The following is a 19620-nucleotide window of genomic DNA, read 5'->3' as shown; positions in this document are numbered from 1 at the left end:
CTACTACTGACTGGTTGAGACTGGTCTACTACTACTGACTGGTTGAGACTGGTCTACTACTACTGACTGGTTGAGACTGGTCTTCTACTACTGACTGGTTGAGACTGGTCTACTACTACTGACTGGTTGAGACTGGTCTACTACTACTGACTGGTTGAGACTGGTCTACTACAACTGACTGGTTGAGACTGGTCTACTACTACTGACTGGTTGAGACTGGTCTACTACTACTGACTGGTTGAGACTGGTCTTCTACTACTGACTGGTTGAGACTGGTCTACTACTACTGACTGGTTGAGACTGGTCTACTACTACTGACTGGTTGAGACTGGTCTACTACTACTGACTGGTTGAGACTGGTCTACTACTACTGACTGGTTGAGACTGGTCTTCTACTACTGACTGGTTGAGACTGGTCTACTACTACTGACTGGTTGAGACTGGTCTACTACTACTGACTGGTTGAGACTGGTCTACTACAACTGACTGGTTGAGACTGGTCCACTACTACTGACTGGTTGAGACTGGTCTACTACTACTGACTGGTTGAGACTGGTCTACTACTACTGACTGGTTGAGACTGGTCTACTACTACTGACTGGTTGAGACTGGTCTACTACTACTGACTGGTTGAGACTGGTCTACTACTACTGACTGGTTGAGACTGGTCCACTACTACTGACTGGTTGAGACTGGTCTCCTACTATTGACTGGTTGAGACTGGTCTACTACTATTGACTTGTCTACTACTATTGACTGGTTGAGACTGGTCTACTACTATTGACTGGTCTACTACTACTGACTGGTTAAGACTGGTCTACTACTACTGACTGGTTGAGACTGGTCTAATACTATTGACTGGTTGAGACTGGTCTACTACTATTGACTAGTCTACTACTACTGACTGGTTGAGACTGGTCTACTACTACTGACTGGTTGAGACTGGTCTACTACTACTGACTGGTTGAGACTGGTCTACTACTACTGACTGGTTGAGACTGGTCTACTACTATTGACTAGTCTACTACTACTGACTGGTTGAGACTGGTCTACTACTATTGACTGGTTGAGACTGGTCTACTACTATTGACTGGTTGAGACTGGTCTACTACTACTGACTGGTTGAGACTGGTCTAATACTACTGACTGGTTGAAACTGGTCTACTACTATTGACTAGTCTACTACTACTGACTGGTTGAGACTGGTCTACTACTACGGACTGGTTGAGACTGGTCTACTACTACTGACTGGTTGAGACTGGTCTACTACTATTGACTAGTCTACTACTACTGACTGGTTGAGACTGGTCTACTACTACTGACTGGTTGAGACTGGTCTACTACTACTGACTGGTTGAGACTGGTCTACTACTATTGACTGGTTGAGACTGGTCTACTACTATTGACTAGTCTACTACTACTGACTGGTTGAGACTGGTCTACTACTATTGACTGGTTGAGACTTGTCTACTACTACTGACTGGTTGAGACTGGTCTACTACTACTGACTGGTTGAGACTGGTCTACTACTACTGACTGGTTGAGACTGGTCTACTACTATTGACTGGTTGAGACTGGTCTACTACTACTGACTGGTTGAGACTGGTCAACTACAACTGACTGGTTGAGACTGGTCTACTACAACTGACTGGTTGAGACTGGTCTACTACTACTGACTGGTTGAGACTGGTCTACTACTATTGACTGGTTGAGACTGGTCTACTACTACTGACTGGTTGAGACTGGTCTACTACTATTGACTGGTCTACTACTATTGACTGGTTGAGACTGGTCTACTACTATTGACTGGTTGAGACTTGTCTACTACTATTGACTGGTCTACTACTATTGACTGGTCTACTACTATTGACTGGTCTACTACTACTGACTGGTTGAGACTGGTCTACTACTACTGACTGGTCTACTACTATTGACTGATTGAGACTGGTCTACTACTATTGACTGGTCTACTACTATTGACTGGTCTACTACTACTGACTGGTTGAGACTGGTCTACTACTATTGACTGGTCTACTACTATTGACTGGTCTACTACTATTGACTGGTCTACTGCTATTGACTGGTTGAGACTGGTCTACTACTATTGACTGGTCTACTACTATTGACTGGTTGAGACTGGTCGACTACTATTGACTGGTCTACTACTATTGACTGGTCTACTACTATTGACTGGTTGAGACTGGTCTACTACTACTGACTGGTCTACTACTATTGACTTGTTGAGACTGGTCTACTACTACTGCTTTTATATATTTTTATCATCATTAATATTGTTGTTGTAAGCTTTCATCAAGGAAAAGGGTGGCTACTTTGACCAATCTTAATTATAAAATACAGTAGGCCTAATCTAAAGAAAGCTGTTGAGGCCATCACTCTTTTCTCGTGCATAGCCTATACAAAGTTTGCACAACATTAGCTCCTTGCCTGCCATGAAGTGTTTGATTACATTTTCAATTACATTTTCATTGATGTCAGAGTAATCAGAGTATGGTTGCACATTTTGGGGAATATTCATAAGTGGAAACTTTCTTTGGGAATTAACAGGAATATATTGGAATTCATGGAAATATATGCATATTAATCCAATTTAAATGTAGATGATTTTTGCATTGGATATATTTACCATATCATATAGAGACAAAACATAAACATTTTACCTTATCATAAGTAGACAAAATTTCTGTTAATGGTAATCCCATTTCCACTATTACTACTATTATTGATGTTGATCCCACTCTTTTGTTATATGTACAGTATCAGTCAAAAGGTTTGACACACCAACTCATTCAGGGGGTTTTCTTTATTATTAATATTTTCTACATTGTAAAATAATAGTGAAGACATCAAAACTATGAAAAAACACATATGGAATCATGTAGTAAGCAAAAAAATTGCTACACAAATCAAAAATATTTTATATTTGCGATGTGTAAAAGTAAACACCTTTTCCTTGATGACAGCTTTGCACACACTTGGCATTCTCTCAACCAGCTTCATGAGGTAATCACCTGGAATGCATTTCAATGAACAGGTGTGGTTTGTTTAAAGTACATTTGTGGAATGTCTTTCCTTCTTAATACATTTGAGCCAATCGGTTGTGTTGTGACAAGGTACGGGTGGTATACAGAAGATAGACCTATTTGATAAAAGACCAAGTCCATATTATGGCAAGAAAAGCTCAAATAAGCAAAGAGAAAAGGCATTCCATCATTACTTTAAGACATGAATGTCAGTCATTCTGGAAAATCTTAAGAACTTTTAAAGTTTCTTCAAGTGCAGTCGGAAAAACCAACAAACACTATGATAAAACTGGCTCACATGAGGACTGCCACAGGAAAGGAAGACCCACCCTCACAGAGTTCAAGTAACAGAGTCCAAATTTGAGATTTTTGGTTCCAGGTTGGTTCCGGATGATCTCCAGGCTGTGTAAGGGCTATTTGACCAAGAAGAAGAGTGATGGAGTGCTGCATCAGATGATCTGGCCTCCATAATCACCCGACCTCAAACCAATTTAGATGATTTGGGATGAGTTGGACAGCAGAGTGAAGGAAATGCAGCCAACAAGTGCTCAGCATATGTGGGACCTCCTTCAAGGCTGTCGAAAAAGCATTCCCGGTGAAGCTGGTTGAGAGAATACCAAGAGTGTGCAAAGCTGTCATCAAGGCAAAGGGCGGCTACTTTTTTATTACTGCATGATTTCATATGTGTTATGTCATAGTTCAGATGTCTTCATTATTATCATTTATTAAAAATAAAGAAAAACACTTGAATGAGTAGGTGTGTCCAAACTTTTAACTGGTACCGTATACTTTGACAAGTAATTTAACTTGCCATGTCAATAAAGTCTATTGAATTTAATTGAATAGAGAGAGAGAGAGAGAGAGAGAGAGAGAGGGAGAGGGAGAGAGAGGGAGAGGGAGAGAGAGGGAGGGAAAGATAGGATTGATACAGAGCAGTACTACTGGATTCCTGCTCTGTTCTGCACCTGCTCGGTGCCATTCTATTCTGAACCCAGTTTACTGGTAGAGTCCATCGCCAGATTGGTACCCAGGCGCTCTGCTCCTCTCTCTCAAATGTTGATGCATTTGCATTTGTGTTCAGAGGAGAAGCTGATGTGAAGCCTTTGATGTTGCAGCCTCTGTCTCTTTGATGCACCATGTGGCAACACACAAACAGATTGAGAAGAGAGAGTTGGTGGGGTGTTATGGAGCAGTGTGTGTGAGTGTGCAGGTGTTTGCATGCATGTGTATGCATGTGTGTGTGGTGGCAGGTAACCTAGCGGTTAAGAGCGTTGGTACAGTAACCGGAAGTTTGCTTGTTCGAATCCCCGAACAGACAATGTGAAAAAATCTGTTGATGTGCCCATGAACAAGGCAGTTAACACTGATTCCTCTGAATAAGAGTGTCTGCTAAATGTCTCAAATGTAAGTGTGTGTGTGTCGGTTCACAATATTGTCTAGGGAATAGCGCAGAGGAAATGTCTGCCAGTCCAGCTGGATGGAGATTGGGGTCTAACTCTGCCATCAAGACAGTTCTGATGCTTTGTTAAATGAAATGTATCAAGACGGGGGAGTGAAAATAAGTCTCATACTCCTCCTGCCCCTCGTCTTCAGATTAGAACACTGAGGGGATAGATAATATCAGACATGAGTTGACAGCCTCAAACAACAAATACATTTAAATCCCAAACAAACGTAATTTCCTGTTTCTGTTCAAATTGAATATTAGTGTACCGCATAGAGAAAATCTGGATGGATTTTGATTGCATATTTCAGCAACAATGCATGAGGGGGTGTGGTATATGGTATAAGGGCTGTATCCAGGCACTCCATGTTGCATTGTGTACGTAAGAACAGTCCTTAGACGTGCTATATTGCCATATACAACACCCCCTGATGTGCCTTATTGCTATAATGAACTAGTTACCAATGTAATTAGTAGCAGTAAAAAGTACTTTTTTGTCATACCCGTTGCATGCGGTCAGATATACCAAAGATTTCAGTCAATTAGCATTCAGGGCTCGAACCACCTGGTTTAAAATGTCAGTATGCTTCTCTCCTGATTTGAGGTGTGTCTCACTTGACTTAATATGACTAGACTGAAGGAATTAGTAATGACAGCCTATGAACAGCTTCTCCCCCTTCCCTGTTCCTATTCCTCCTTCTCCCCCCTTCACTCCTCCTCCTCCTTCTTCCCCCTTCCCTCTTCCTACTCCTCTCCCCCTTCCTTGCTCCTATTCCTCCTTCTCCACCCTTCCCTCCTCCTCCTTCTCCCCCTTCCCCCCTCCTCTGCCTTCTCCCCCTTCCCCTTCCTTCTCCACCCTTCCCTCCTCCTCCTTCTCTCCCCTTCCCTCCTCCTTCTCCCCCTTCCCCCCTCCTCTTCCTTCTCCACCCTTCCCTCCTCCTCCTTCTCCCCCCTTCCCTCCTCCTTCTCCCCCTTCCCCCCTCCTCTTCCTTCTCCACCCTTCCCTCCTCCTCCTTCTCCCCCTTCCCTCCTCCTTCTCCCCCTTCCCCCTCCTCTTCCTTCTCCACCCTTCCCTCCTCCTCCTTCTCCCCCCTTCCCTCCTCCTTCTCCCCCTTCCCCCTCCTCTTCCTTCTCCACCCTTCCCTCCTCCTCCTTCTCCCCCTCCCTCTCCCTCCTCCTTCTCCCCCTTCCCCCCCTCCTTTCCTTCTCCACCCTTCCCTCCTCCTCCTTCTCCCCCTTCCCTCCTCCTTCTCCCCCTTCCCCCTCCTCTTCCTTCTCCCCCTTCCCCCCCCTCTTCCTTCTCCACCCTTCCCTCCTCCTCCTTCTCCCCCTTCCCTCCTCCTTCTCCCCCTTCCCCCTCCTCTTCCTTCTCCCCCTTCCCTCCTCTTACTCCTTCTCCCCCTTCCCTGTTCCTATTCCTCCTCCACCTTCTCCCCCTTCCCTCCTCCTCCCCTTGGGATCAGCCACAGGCTTAACCCAGCTCTCCACACTGCCACTGAGGCCACACACCACGGGAGGGTGAATATGATTAACCAATTACGATAACAAAAGTAATTCAATTTAAAACCCAGCTAGCTATAACAATGATGAAAAGGATTAGGACCAAAGGACCAAGTCTCTCAGAGGAAGTATTTTATCATTACAATATGGCCAAACTGGATACAAACAAGGTTAAATAAAATTAATTTTGTTTTCATTTAACCTTTATTCATCTAGATTGTCCCCCTGAGGCACTGTACGAATAGCTTATTGAACCTATACAATACATCACCATGAGACGCATTTCTGGTTATTATAAAGCAGTCTACTTACTTCATAGGTTTGAACAGAGCCTGTCCGTAGTTCTGGAACGTCATGATGAGTTTTAGTTGTGTGCCTCCAGACTTCATGGCTGTTGGAGATACACAAAGACAAACAACTCAAATCATCATTGACAGCAATTACACAGTATGGCAGAATCATTCTCACTGGATGACATTGTAGAGTACAAGGAAATCATCAGAGATGATATAATCAATTACGCAATGAATGTCCTTCTCCAGAGGATGGTCAACCTCTCCCACTGATTCAGTTAAGACTAGAGGTCGACTGATTAATCGGAATGGCCGATTAATTAGGGCCGATTTCAAGTTTTCATAACAATCGGAAATCTGTATTTTTGGGCGCCAATTTCCTTTTTTTTATACCTTTATTTAACTAGGCAAGTCAGTTAAGAATACATTCTTATTTTCAATGACGGCCTAGGAACTGGGGGTTAACTGCCTTGTTCAGGGGCAGAATGACAGATTTTCACCTTGTCAGCTCAGGGAACCAATCTTGCAACCGTACAGTTAACTAGTGAAATTGTGTCATATTAATGACCAAAGGCTCGCATTTCTGTGGATTTTGTCAGCAGCTCTTCACAAGCACAGCACTGTTTATGACTTCAAGCCTATCAGCCTAATGGCTGGTGTCACCAATGTGAAATGGCTGGCTAGTTAGCTGGGTGTGCGCTAATACTGTTTCAAACGTCACTCGCTTTTAGATTTGGAGTAGTTATTCCCCTTGCGCTGCAAGGGCTGTGGCTTTTGTGGAGCGATGGGTAACGCTGCTTCGAGTGTGGCTGTTGTCAATCTGTTCCTGGTTCAAGCCCAGGTAGGGGCGAGGAGAGGGACGGATGCTATACTGTTACACTGGCAATACTATAGTACCTATAAGAACATCCAATAGTCAAAGGTATATGAAATACAAATGGTATAGAGAGAAATAGTCCTATAAATACTATATTAACTACAACCTAAAACCTCTTACCTTGGAATATTGAAGTCTCATGTTAAAAGGAACCAGCAACTTTTATAAGTTCTCATGTTCTGAGCAAGGAACTCAAACGTTAGCTTTTTACATGGCACATATTCTACATGGCACACATTTTTACATGGCACATACATGGCACATATTGCATATTGGCACATTACTTTCTTCTCCAACACTTTGTTTTTGCTAAATTGATTTTATTGATGTATTATAGTATTTTAAAATAAGTGTTCATTCAGTATTGTTGTAATATTCATTATTACAAATAAATAAATTGCCCGATTAATCGGTATCGTCTTTTTTGGTCCTCCAATAATCGGTATCGGTATCGGCGTTGAAAAATCATAATCGGTCGACCTCTAGTTCAGACTGTGTGACTGTGTACTCAGAGTGAGTGACAAATGATGTCACAGTGTTTGTTTGATCAGGAAGGAGACTGGGAGGTGAAGGACAAAGAGTGCATTCACATCGCTGTCTGTTTTCTCTGTTCTTTCCATTCTCTCTGTTCTCTCTCGCGCTCTTCTTTCTTCCCTCATTCTCTCTCTCTGTTCTTTCTTCCCTCTCTCTCGCTCTCTCATTCTAGAACCTAGAACATAATAAGCCATTCTAAAGGGACTCCTGAGACAGCTGTTCAGAGGGCAGAAGATGGAATCCTCACATCCAAAAAGGGACAAAATTCAAGTGAATTTCTTGGCCGTAAAGCAAATTGGCCCCAAAAAAAGAGGCACAAAGACTTTGAAAAATACCATAATAGCTTTGAGAAAATATTGTTTAATGTAGAAGAGATGTTGACATGGGCTGTGCAAAGGCGAGAAGAGGGTGAACCGTTAAAGAGGAAGATGTCAACGTTTCAGTCTCGAGACTGTTGGCATACCCACTCTATAAAGATGCCCTGATGTAACAGACCCAAAGGCTTTAGGCTCTATGTTCTACGTGTCCTAGTGTGAGTTACACATTACCAAATATGTCACCTATCAACTAGAAAATATAATTTGTCATACATTATCAATATACAGTATATAATATCCATTGATCATTTGTATTGTATTCTTTATGTGAATGAGTGAAGTAGATGTGACGGCAGCTAGGCATGCTATATAAAGAAAAGCCCATACTACCAACTGATGGCTTCTGTAGTCTCAATTGGTATTGACATCCTGGCCTCTCAGTAGTCATATAGCTGTGTAATTACATGGACTGGAGGGAGCAGCATGAAGCTGGCCATACTGCCAGACCAAGCTGTATCCATCCTGCATCCTCTCATTTCACTGCGTATGGATTTGGAGAGAGAACCTGGTCGCAAATCTGTTTCTGTGTTTCGTTTAGCCAAGTCCTCTGACTACTGTTGTTGTGCCATACAGAGGAGAAACTATCCTCGTCCCATCTGTATGTGCCTTCGCCAAGTTATCTGTGTTGATGATAGTCAGAGGAGGTGGCTAAACAAACTACTAACAGATCTAGAACCAGGCTAGTTTCTCAAATTCTATGGCATGAGAGTTGGCTGAACGAAGTAAAAACAGATCTGGGACCAGGCTATAGAGAAGCTACCTTCTCTCCTCTGACTTACCAACGCTGGTGATTCTCTGTGAGACCAAGTCCCTGAGGAGGGCATCGATGACTGGGTTGTGTCTGGAGTAGAGCTCATATCGATTAATCCCTATGTGGAAGCGGAGCCAGTTGGGGTAGGAGTCAACCGTCAGCTCCCCTCCTGTCGGAGAGTACTCCTCCACGTTCCGCTCAGCATGCCTGGGGTGGGGAGATCAGTGTTATTACAACAGGGAGGATGACATGATTATGCATTTTGTGTAACCCCCGAATCACCATCCTTTTTAGTGCTTCAGCTGTTTTAGTGTTTTGTGTGTTGAGGTGACATGTTTTACTAAGGGACTTGAATTTGCAAGAGGGACATTTGATCATATGGTTCAGCAGCCTATAACCCTTTGTGTAATAACACTTTTATTCATGTAGTAACACGATTACAATTGTTATTAACATATCATATTTTAGGTGTATTGTTTGTTTAATTGATGTTCATGTCTTATGTTGAATTTAGGGAGGATAATAATCACTTTCAGATTGTGGTGAGTCTATAAATATCTATAAAATACAGGTTACCATTCCTGATTCTCTGTGGCGCCTTTGGTGTCAAATCTGACGTCTGTGTTGACATTGAACAATGTGTCCTCGTCGGTCAGAGATGGTAAGGCTCTCTTAAATAATGGGTGGTCAAACAGCGCCCGCAACCTTGAACCTTTGACAGGTACGTTTTTGTTGAGCACAGTGTCCGGTATAAACCGTCTATGTTTGTCACCATTTTGCGCATAATGTTCAGGCCGTATAAAGGCTTCCGTTTTATCCCCCGCTTTGGGGATCTTCTCCGGAGAATGGGAAGAGATGTTAGAGTTTGGCTCATTGCTGAAGTCCTGGAGGATTCTCAGAGTGTGTTTGTTAGGCCAGCCCGACTCCACTCCCGACCTGGCTCGATGTTTAGCCCAGTTCTGAGGGCCCTCGCTCGGCGTGTGCGAGCAGGAGCATCCGGTGTTGCCGCGCCTCTCCAGCTTTGGTAACAAGTCTATCAAGATGTGCATCGAGCAGGCGATGAGAAACACCATGAGAATCAAAACCCGGAATTTACGGAAGAGTAGCATCTTCATAGTCCTCTGTTTGAGCTGTTGTGAGTATTTACTGCAAATGATGAGCACGCATATGAACAGACTCACTACATCACTGATTATGTTTATTACGCTGGATGCCAATTTAATTAAATACACGTTGAACACGAAACCATCTTCACTTATAGCCGTCTTGAGTAGACTAAAGTTTTCAGTGTTAAACTTTTGTATTCCCAACCACATAGAAGGCTCCTTTTGTGATTCAGAACGAGAGGATTCTCCGCATGCGCCCAGGTAAAACAGGTCGATTCGGTTCAGACCAACGGTCAAGTTGAGCAAGCGGCATTATCTCAACTGCTTTCTGCTCTATAGATCCAAGTCCGACCTCAAGGCTTTATGCACAACATAAGGTATAAAGAAAGTGCAAGGGGCCCGAAATAAAAGCTCAAAACCGGTAGATAAATGATCCATCAGAGGTGTGTGTTCGCGGGGTCTGCTGGCACACATCCGTCCGGCCGTTGAGCGTGAACTCTTCGGTGTGAGAAACGAGGCTATCGTGGATCCGCTGGCCACGGGCAACGCATTGGTCCAGTCCGGGATAGGAAACGCGCAGAGAGCGCTTTTCACCAATGTCAAAATATAATCAATAAATAATATACTATTTGAGATTCCTCCTTTGCCACGACAAACGGCGAACCAACGTTGAAAAGCGCCGCAGGTAAAAAATAAAATTAAAAAAAAGTGTAGGCTAAGTGAATTAGTTCACATATAGCCTATTGCCCAGTAAACGACACAGTATGAAATATGTCAATGATCACACAGCAAATCCGGAATAACGACAGGCAATACAAAACAACCAAAACGAGACAAATCAAATAAATAATTCGGACAGGTGCCGATTCGCTTTCTCTCTCGAATATGTGGCTTTTGCGCGAGGAAAAAGAGAACCACTGTCTGTCCAGCGTGAGATCGAGGGTGGGTGTGTTAAATATGATGATGAGCGCATCTAGATCCAGCCTTGCGGTGCGTCACCGTGCACAGATTGGCTGAGTCTCTCTTTCAGTCATAGAGAGAGGATGAGGACAGCAAACCCCTTAGGCTCAAGTGCCTGGCCTGCCTGTGTCTGTATTGTTGAAAATATACCCCCTGCACATCCAGGATGTGCAAGAAGAGGGCGTCTCATCACAGTGGCGAAAATCCGCTGTCGCACAATGTTGTGTGAATACTATACATTCAATTATTTATGGCTACTGATTAGTGAGGTGCATCTGCTTGCATCATGGATGCTTCCTTATGGAGGCATGGTAGTGTCAGTCCAGTGGTTCTATTCAGTCAAATCAGCACTGTATTATCTGTACAACACACAGGACGCTGGTGGGGGTAGGACGGCTCATAATAAAGGCTGGAATGGAGTGAACGGCTGGAACGGAATTCCATTAATTCTGTTCCAGACGTTACTATGAGCCCGTCCTTCCCAATTAAGGTGCCACCAACCTGTGGTACAGCAGCATCATCAACATGTATAAAACAAATGTATGTGGCCAAACACAACTACAGGAATACCTGGCAGTATGGACATGTACAGAAACAACAGATGGCCTCAGCTAATATTCACATCGTCTGCCTTCACTTCCCAATCAAAAGACCAATGGTAGTCTTTATGGCTAATTGACTGCCGTAAAGCTACTGAATGAATGGGTTAGGGTTAGGATGGTTGGACCATGTCTTTGTATGACCGATCATGTCCATCATGACTACCTTTTGAGATGACATTATAGCTACAGTAAAAGCAGCATGGCTTAACAACATGAAAGGAGACAGACAGTGGGGTCTGTGCCACGCCACACCACAAAGGTATATGGATGCGCTTAGACTGTATAGGGATTTACATAAAACAGTACATTAACCGTGAGGACTAATTAAGTATCTGTAAAGGCAAAATTAAATGGGAACATAATGATAATTGTCAATCCGGGCACTAAATTGGAAGTGTGTGTGTGTGTGTGTGTGTGTGTGTGTGTGTGTGTGTGTGTGTGTGTGTGTGTGTGTGTGTGTGCGTGCGTGCGTGCGTGCGTGCCTGCCTGCCTGCCTGCCTGTGTGTATGATTGCGGTCGTGCGTGTGTGTGTGTACTAGAGTGAGTGAGTGAGAAATTATGGGTTTATTTCAGTCCTACCAAAAGGAGCCTTTCCAAGAAGCAAGTAACAGTCTAGTGACTCACTCACCTAACACAACAGACAACTACAGTCTTGCCTATTGTGTGAGACAGAGGAGGAGGAACATAGCCCCACTTACTTAATAGATTAGAGATTCGTTCACCAAATTGCTATGTTGGCTTCCTACAGGGATAACATGGGGTGACACATGGACTTTGAAGCCATGAAGAAACTCAATAAAATAGAAGGTAACTAATGGCATTGATTCAGACTACAGATCTAGGATCTTAATTTGATCAGTCTTTTGTTACTGAGAATTTTCCTGCACAACCAGAAATGCAAACTTATAGTGTATTCAAGTTTTAAAAAGGCTTCTAAAGTTGTTTTTATTCCACTTTAAAATGTCAGACTTGATTTACCCGAACAAAAATGTATCAACCCCTACAAAAAATGTCCATGAATTATAATCCACATAATAATTTACATTTCCTGTTGCTGCAGAATTATTTTCCTGCTGTAGTAAACTGTCTCTAAATAAGATCCTACATCTGTACTTAGAGACAATCCTTCGCTTGTTACCCATCATCAACTATGATCATCTACAATGACTGCTCGAGCTTCCTCCCTCTTGCCTATAGGGTGAAATAGCCAGAGCCATACGTCTATTGATGTCAGTCAGATTGGCATGATGATGATAGCATGCACTCAATGGGTCACTGAATCTAAAAAAAACTGGTCTGAATGACAGGCTGCATTGTGCAATTCATTCAACCTTTCAATATGAATCAAGTTCACCTTTGTATTCTTGCTGTTTTACTGACCATTGCCCTGTAAGGGGAAGACATCATTTTACAGGTGGTCCAATACTATTTGCCAACTGTACCAGTAGAGACTGCAATGAGATGAGGAGAAACAATTGTATAATTGATAACATTTAATAATTGATTAATTTCTAAATTTATTAATTGAAACAAATAAACGTTTCCGCTCATTGTGTCATTGGCCACAAGATATCACCTAGGATGCCCTTTATGTGACAAAGTGCTCTGGCTGACACAGGCCAGCAGTGATATGTCTCTGGATACGGACCCCCCCAACACTCTCAAATGATAACAATATAGGGGTCTTGTTTCCCATCTTCCCACAATGACATATTCTGACAATGGACTATTCTAGCTTCCTCTCCTACCCGAAGGGAAATAGCCAGGGTTGAATGAATGTGTATTGATGTCAGCCAGGTAGGCATGATGATGATAGCATGCAGTCAATGGGTCAGTGACTCTTCACAAACCCCATGGCCTGAATGACTGACTGCATTGTGCAGTTTATTCAACCTTTCAATATGAATCAAGACCACCTTTGTATTCTTGATATTTTACTGACCATTGCCCTAAAAAGATATATAACACATTCTTGATTAACTGGTGTTACAACACACCTGTCATGTTTCAGAACACCTCAGGATGAATGTTTCAGTTTAGCTTCAATCTGTCTCATAAGCCTAAGTTAAGGTTTCGTCTCCTTGAAGTTAGTGGCAGCTCAGTTGCCACTAGTTTAAGTGTTACATAGCACTTCCTTAAACAGTGTGGTGCAATAATATGTGTTCCCTGTACGAGTATCCTAACAGTGAGGGACAGCAGAAGGAAAAACAATCAAATTAGCATAACAAATCAATTAATGTATTGAACAGAACAGAACGACCTACCCCCCCCCCCCCCCCACACACACACACACACACACACACACACACACACACACTCAAATGACAACAATAACTGGGCACAGCAGAGGCCATAAAGACATACCTGTAGATGGATGTTCTATACGTATTGGGGAGTACATTGAGATAGCAAATCCTTATCTTCATCAATGCTATCTCAGCAGTGGGGGACTTATATATTTGCTATATAGGGGCTGGTGGGAAATAGGGGAGTCAGGGCTGTGGTTTTGGTGGGAAAAGAATTCAAGTTGTAATTGGGAAAAAGTTGCTTCCCTGATTTTATAGTCGTGAGCTTCTGTCCTGAAATGTGCAGTAAAAGTGGGACTCGTACTGTATCAGGAGTGTCTGGTTAGGAATGACATCATTGGGACACACGCCACTATATGGAAAGGAAATACATCAAGTTAAGATACGAAAGTCACCCTCAAATTTTAAAAGGAAAAAATAAATCCTATGTATATTATCATAAAGACGGCTTGGGTTGGCCCTTCCTCTCCACCTTCACTCCTCATCATTGCGCTCCAAGCGTCACATATGCATTGTGTGGTAGCTGCATTTGTATGAATCTGCCCTTAGCGTGACCAGGGTTGAATGGAACATCCATGGATCAAGCCTCATTTCCATCCCTGAAGTGCTTCTGCACCTGATATGGCAGATTTAAATGCATGTTACAGATAACATTCCCCTCTGTTGGCCCCAATAAGCCACAAAACTCCCATCTTATTACTAATTTGTTTGTTCCCCCTATTCCTCCCTCCCTCCCTCCTTCTCGCCATCTTCAAGTCTTCCACGATTTAATTTAGAGTGCGGTTCACAGGCCAGCCACTGTTGAATTGTAAGGACGTGGAGATTTCATTTAAATGGTCTCTTTAACTGACGGTAATGACTTTATCAATATATGTTAGGTCAAAATGACACCCCTTTCCCTATATAGTCAGTAGGGAATAGGGTGCCATTTTAGATGTACTATTTCTGATAATTAAGATTTACACTATTGGAACATTATGTAAATGTCTATATATGAATTACAAGGAATCAAAGCAGTTAATTGCCACACATTTATAAAGCAATTGCAGCTTTATATTTACATGTGGGCACATTTTTCTCCATCTATTTGAACCTTTTTATTTTCTTTAAAGGGCCAATCTGCAGTTCAAACAATAACAATGCGCCTCCCCACCACTGGTTTGGCAAATGCACTCTTAGAAAAAAAGGTGCTAAGTAGAACCATATAGGGTTCTTCGGTTTGTCCCCATAGGGAACCCTTTTTGGTGCTAGGTAGAACCCTTTAGGGGTTGTTAATGTACGGTTTGCCATAGAACCCCTTGTATATGGTTCTATCAAGAACCCTCTATGAAGAGTTCTGCCTAGAAACCCCTTTAAAAGGTTCTACTCAGAACCTTTTTCATCTTTGAAGAGTTCTTCCTAGAACCCTTAATAAACAGTTTCACCAGCTTTACTAGCCTTTAAAATTAAACTCCTTATGACAATACATTACATATATCATGACACCTTTCTTTGAGGGCCAAATTATACCCCAACACAGTGGTCTTAGGAAACTCCTGGTTTATAGGCCACATCAGGCCTGCAAGTCACGCTACGCCGGCGTGCAAAGTGAAGTGTAATATCTACTGGAATCCAGCCAGAGTGAGGATATCCAACCATTGGCTCATTTAATCACCTGCAACCTGCATTCCGAATGACTACCAGGGTAGAGAGGGTAGAGTAAGGAGACTACCTAAATAATCTAAACAGGAACAACCATCTCAGTAATGAGTGCAATAATTCCAACTACTACCAGATTGGATTAGTTTAGAAAAAGATACATTGTTTATTTTTGTATAGCATAATATTAATCAACCAATCAATGTACATGCAAAAACACAGATATTGAAACAAAACATTCTGAAAAGCAACCTGAAATAGAGCATGCCTCGAAATAAACTCAGAAAAATATTTGTATGAACATAACAAATTTCAACAACTGAGACATAAACTGAGCAAGTTCCACAGACATGTTGTCAGAGTTCTTCCACAACAGTGGGTTTGGAGTCAGGTGCAGAGAGCAGAAAATGTATATTTTTTATTCCCGGGAAAAACAGTCACGCCAAAAACCCAAAAACACAAGGTCCATTAACTGACCGGCCCATACACAGGACCCAAAACTGTCTGGAGAAACAAAACCCAAGGCACATTAACTGACCGGCCCCTACACAGGACCCAAAACTCTCTGGAGAAACAAAACCCAAGGCCCATTAACTGACCGGCCCATACACAGGACCCAAAACTGTCTGGAGAAACAAAACCCAAGGCCCATAAACTGACCGGCCCATAAACAGGACCAAAACTGTCTGGAGAAACAAAACCCAAGGCACATTAACTGACCGGCCCCTACACAGGACCCAAAACTGTCTGGAGAAACAAAACCCAAGGCACATTAACTGACCGGCCCATACACAGGACCCAAAACTGTCTGGAGAAACAAAACCCAAGGCACATTAACTGACTGGCCCATACACAGGATCCAAAACTGTCTGGAGAAACAAAACCCAAGGCACATTAACTGACCGGCCCATACACAGGACCCAAAACTGTCTGGAGAAACAAAACCCAAGGCACATTAACTGACCGGCCCATACACAGGACCCAAAACTGTCTGGAGAAACAAAACACAAGGCACATTAACTGACCGGCCCATACACAGGACCCAAAACTGTCTGGAGAAACAAAACCCAAGGCACATTAACTGACCGGCCCATACACAGGACCCAAAACTGTCTGGAGAAACAAAACACAAGGTGCATTAACTGACCGGCCCATACACAGGACCCAAAACTGTCTGGAGAAACAAAACCCAAGGCCCATTTACTGACCGGCCCATACACAGGACCCAAAACTGTCTGGAGAAACAAAACCCAAGGCCCATTAACTGACCGGCCCATACACAGGACCAAAACTGTCTGGAGAAACAAAACCCAAGGCACATTAACTGACCGGCCCCTACACAGGACCCAAAACTGTCTGGAGAAACAAAACCCAAGGCACATTAACTGACCGGCCCATACACAGGACCCAAAACTGTCTGGAGAAACAAAACCCAACGCACATTAACTGACCGGCCCATACACAGGACCCAAAACTGTCTGGAGAAACAAAACCCAAGGCACATTAACTGACCGGCCCATACACAGGACCCAAAACTGACTGGAGAAACAAAACCCAAGGCACATTAACTGACCGGCCCATACACAGGACCCAAAACTGTCTGGAGAAACAAAACCCAAGGCACATTAACTGACCGGCCCATACACAGGACCCAAAACTGTCTGGAGAAACAAAACCCAAGGCCCATTAACTGACCGGCCCATACACAGGACCCAAACCTGTCTGGAGAAACAAAACCCAAGGCACATTAACTGACTGGCCCATACACAGGATCCAAAACTGTCTGGAGAAACAAAACCCAAGGCACATTAACTGACCGGCCCATACACAGGACCCAAAACTGTCTGGAGAAACAAAACCCAAGGCACATTAACTGACCGGCCCATACACAGGACCCAAAACTGTCTGGAGAAACAAAACACAAGGCACATTAACTGACCGGCCCATACACAGGACCCAAAACTGTCTGGAGAAACAAAACCCAAGGCACATTAACTGACCGGCCCATACACAGGACCCAAAACTGTCTGGAGAAACAAAACCCAAGGCACATTAACTGACCGGCCCATACACAGGACCCAAAACTGTCTGGAGAAACAAAACCCAAGGCCCATTTACTGACCGGCCCATACACAGGACCCAAAACTGTCTGGAGAAACAAAACCCAAGGCCCATTAACTGACCGGCCCATACACAGGACCAAAACTGTCTGGAGAAACAAAACCCAAGGCACATTAACTGACCGGCCCCTACACAGGACCCAAAACTGTCTGGAGAAACAAAACCCAAGGCACATTAACTGACCGGCCCATACACAGGACCCAAAACTGTCTGGAGAAACAAAACCCAACGCACATTAACTGACCGGCCCATACACAGGACCCAAAACTGTCTGGAGAAACAAAACCCAAGGCACATTAACTGACCGGCCCATACACAGGACCCAAAACTGACTGGAGAAACAAAACCCAAGGCACATTAACTGACCGGCCCATACACAGGACCCAAAACTGTCTGGAGAAACAAAACCCAAGGCACATTAACTGACCGGCCCATACACAGGACCCAAAACTGTCTGGAGAAACAAAACCCAAGGCCCATTAACTGACCGGCCCATACACAGGACCCAAACCTGTCTGGAGAAACAAAACCCAAGGCACATTAACTGACTGGCCCATACACAGGATCCAAAACTGTCTGGAGAAACAAAACCCAAGGCACATTAACTGACCGGCCCCTACACAGGACCCAAAACTGTCTGGAGAAACAAAACCCAAGGCACATTAACTGACCGGCCCATACACAGGACCCAAAACTGTCTGGAGAAACAAAACCCAAGGCACATTAACTGACCGGCCCCTACACAGGACCCAAAACTGTCTGGAGAAACAAAACCCAAGGCACATTAACTGACCGGCCCATACACAGGACCCAAAACTGTCTGGAGAAACAAAACCCAAGGCACATTAACTGACCGGCCCATACACAGGACCCAAAACTGTCTGGAGAAACAAAACACAAGGCACATTAACTGACCGGCCCATACACAGGACCCAAAACTGTCTGGAGAAACAAAACCCAAGGCACATTAACTGACCGGCCCATACACAGGACCCAAAACTGTCTGGAGAAACAAAACCCAAGGCACATTAACTGACCGGCCCATACACAGGACCCAAAACTGTCTGGAGAAACAAAACCCAAGGCACATTAACTGACCGGCCCCTACACAGGACCCAAAACTGTCTGGAGAAACAAAACCCAAGGAACATTAACTGACCGGCCCATACACAGGACCCAAAACTGTCTGGAGAAACAAAACCCAAGGCACATTAACTGACCGGCCCATACACAGGACCCAAAACTGTCTGGAGAAACAAAACACAAGGCACATTAACTGACCGGCCCATACACAGGACCCAAAACTGTCTGGAGAAACAAAACCCAAGGCACATTAACTGACCGGCCCATACACAGGACCCAAAACTGTCTGGAGAAACAAAACCCAAGGCACATTAACTGACCGGCCCCTACACAGGACCCAAAACTGTCTGGAGAAACAAAACCCAAGGCACATTAACTGACCGGCCCATACACAGGACCCAAAACTGTCTGGAGAAACAAATCCCAAGGCACATTAACTGACCGGCCCATACACAGGACCCAAAACTGTCTGGAGAAACAAAACACAAGGCACATTAACTGACCGGCCCATACACAGGACCCAAAACTGTCTGGAGAAACAAAACCCAAGGCACATTAACTGACCGGCCCATACACAGGACCCAAAACTGTCTGGAGAAACAAAACCCAAGGCACATTAACTGACCGGCCCATACACAGGACCCAAAACTGTCTGGAGAAACAAAACACAAGGCACATTAACTGACCGGCCCATACACAGGACCCAAAACTGTCTGGAGAAACAAAACCCAAGGCCCATTAACTGACCGGCCCATACACAGAACCCAAAACTGTCTGGAGAAACAAAACCCAAGGCCCATTATCTGACCGGCCCATACACAGGACCCAAAACTGTCTGGAGAAACAAAACACAAGGCACATTAACTGACCGGCCCATACACAGGACCCAAAACTGTCTGGAGAAACAAAACCCAATGTCCCATTAACTGACCGGCCCATACACAGGACCCAAAACTGTCTGGAGAAACAAAACCCAAGGCACATTAA

At 43.8% G+C, this 19620-nt stretch overlaps 1 protein-coding gene across 1 annotated transcript in view; it reads right to left on the bottom strand.

Annotated features, from left to right (window-relative positions):
- LOC135511966 (extracellular serine/threonine protein kinase FAM20C-like) overlaps positions 1-10859 on the bottom strand; it is a 106349-nt gene extending 95490 nt beyond the window's left edge. Inside the window, exons 1-3 of the mRNA XM_064933507.1 lie at positions 9394-10859; positions 8846-9024; positions 6298-6376 (exon numbers count right to left, since the gene is read on the bottom strand). Of these exons, the coding sequence (XP_064789579.1) occupies positions 6298-6376; positions 8846-9024; positions 9394-10133 (998 nt within the window). The 5' untranslated portion in view covers positions 10134-10859. The remainder of the gene's footprint in view (positions 1-6297; positions 6377-8845; positions 9025-9393) is intronic.
- Positions 10860-19620: the final 8761 nt, after the last annotated feature.

This window comes from Oncorhynchus masou, chromosome 24, assembly GCF_036934945.1.
Source record: "Oncorhynchus masou masou isolate Uvic2021 chromosome 24, UVic_Omas_1.1, whole genome shotgun sequence".
NCBI classification, from domain to species: domain Eukaryota; kingdom Metazoa; phylum Chordata; class Actinopteri; order Salmoniformes; family Salmonidae; genus Oncorhynchus; species Oncorhynchus masou.
The sequence above is the reverse complement of the archived record's forward strand: the minus strand, read 5'-3'. Positions and strand labels throughout refer to the sequence as shown.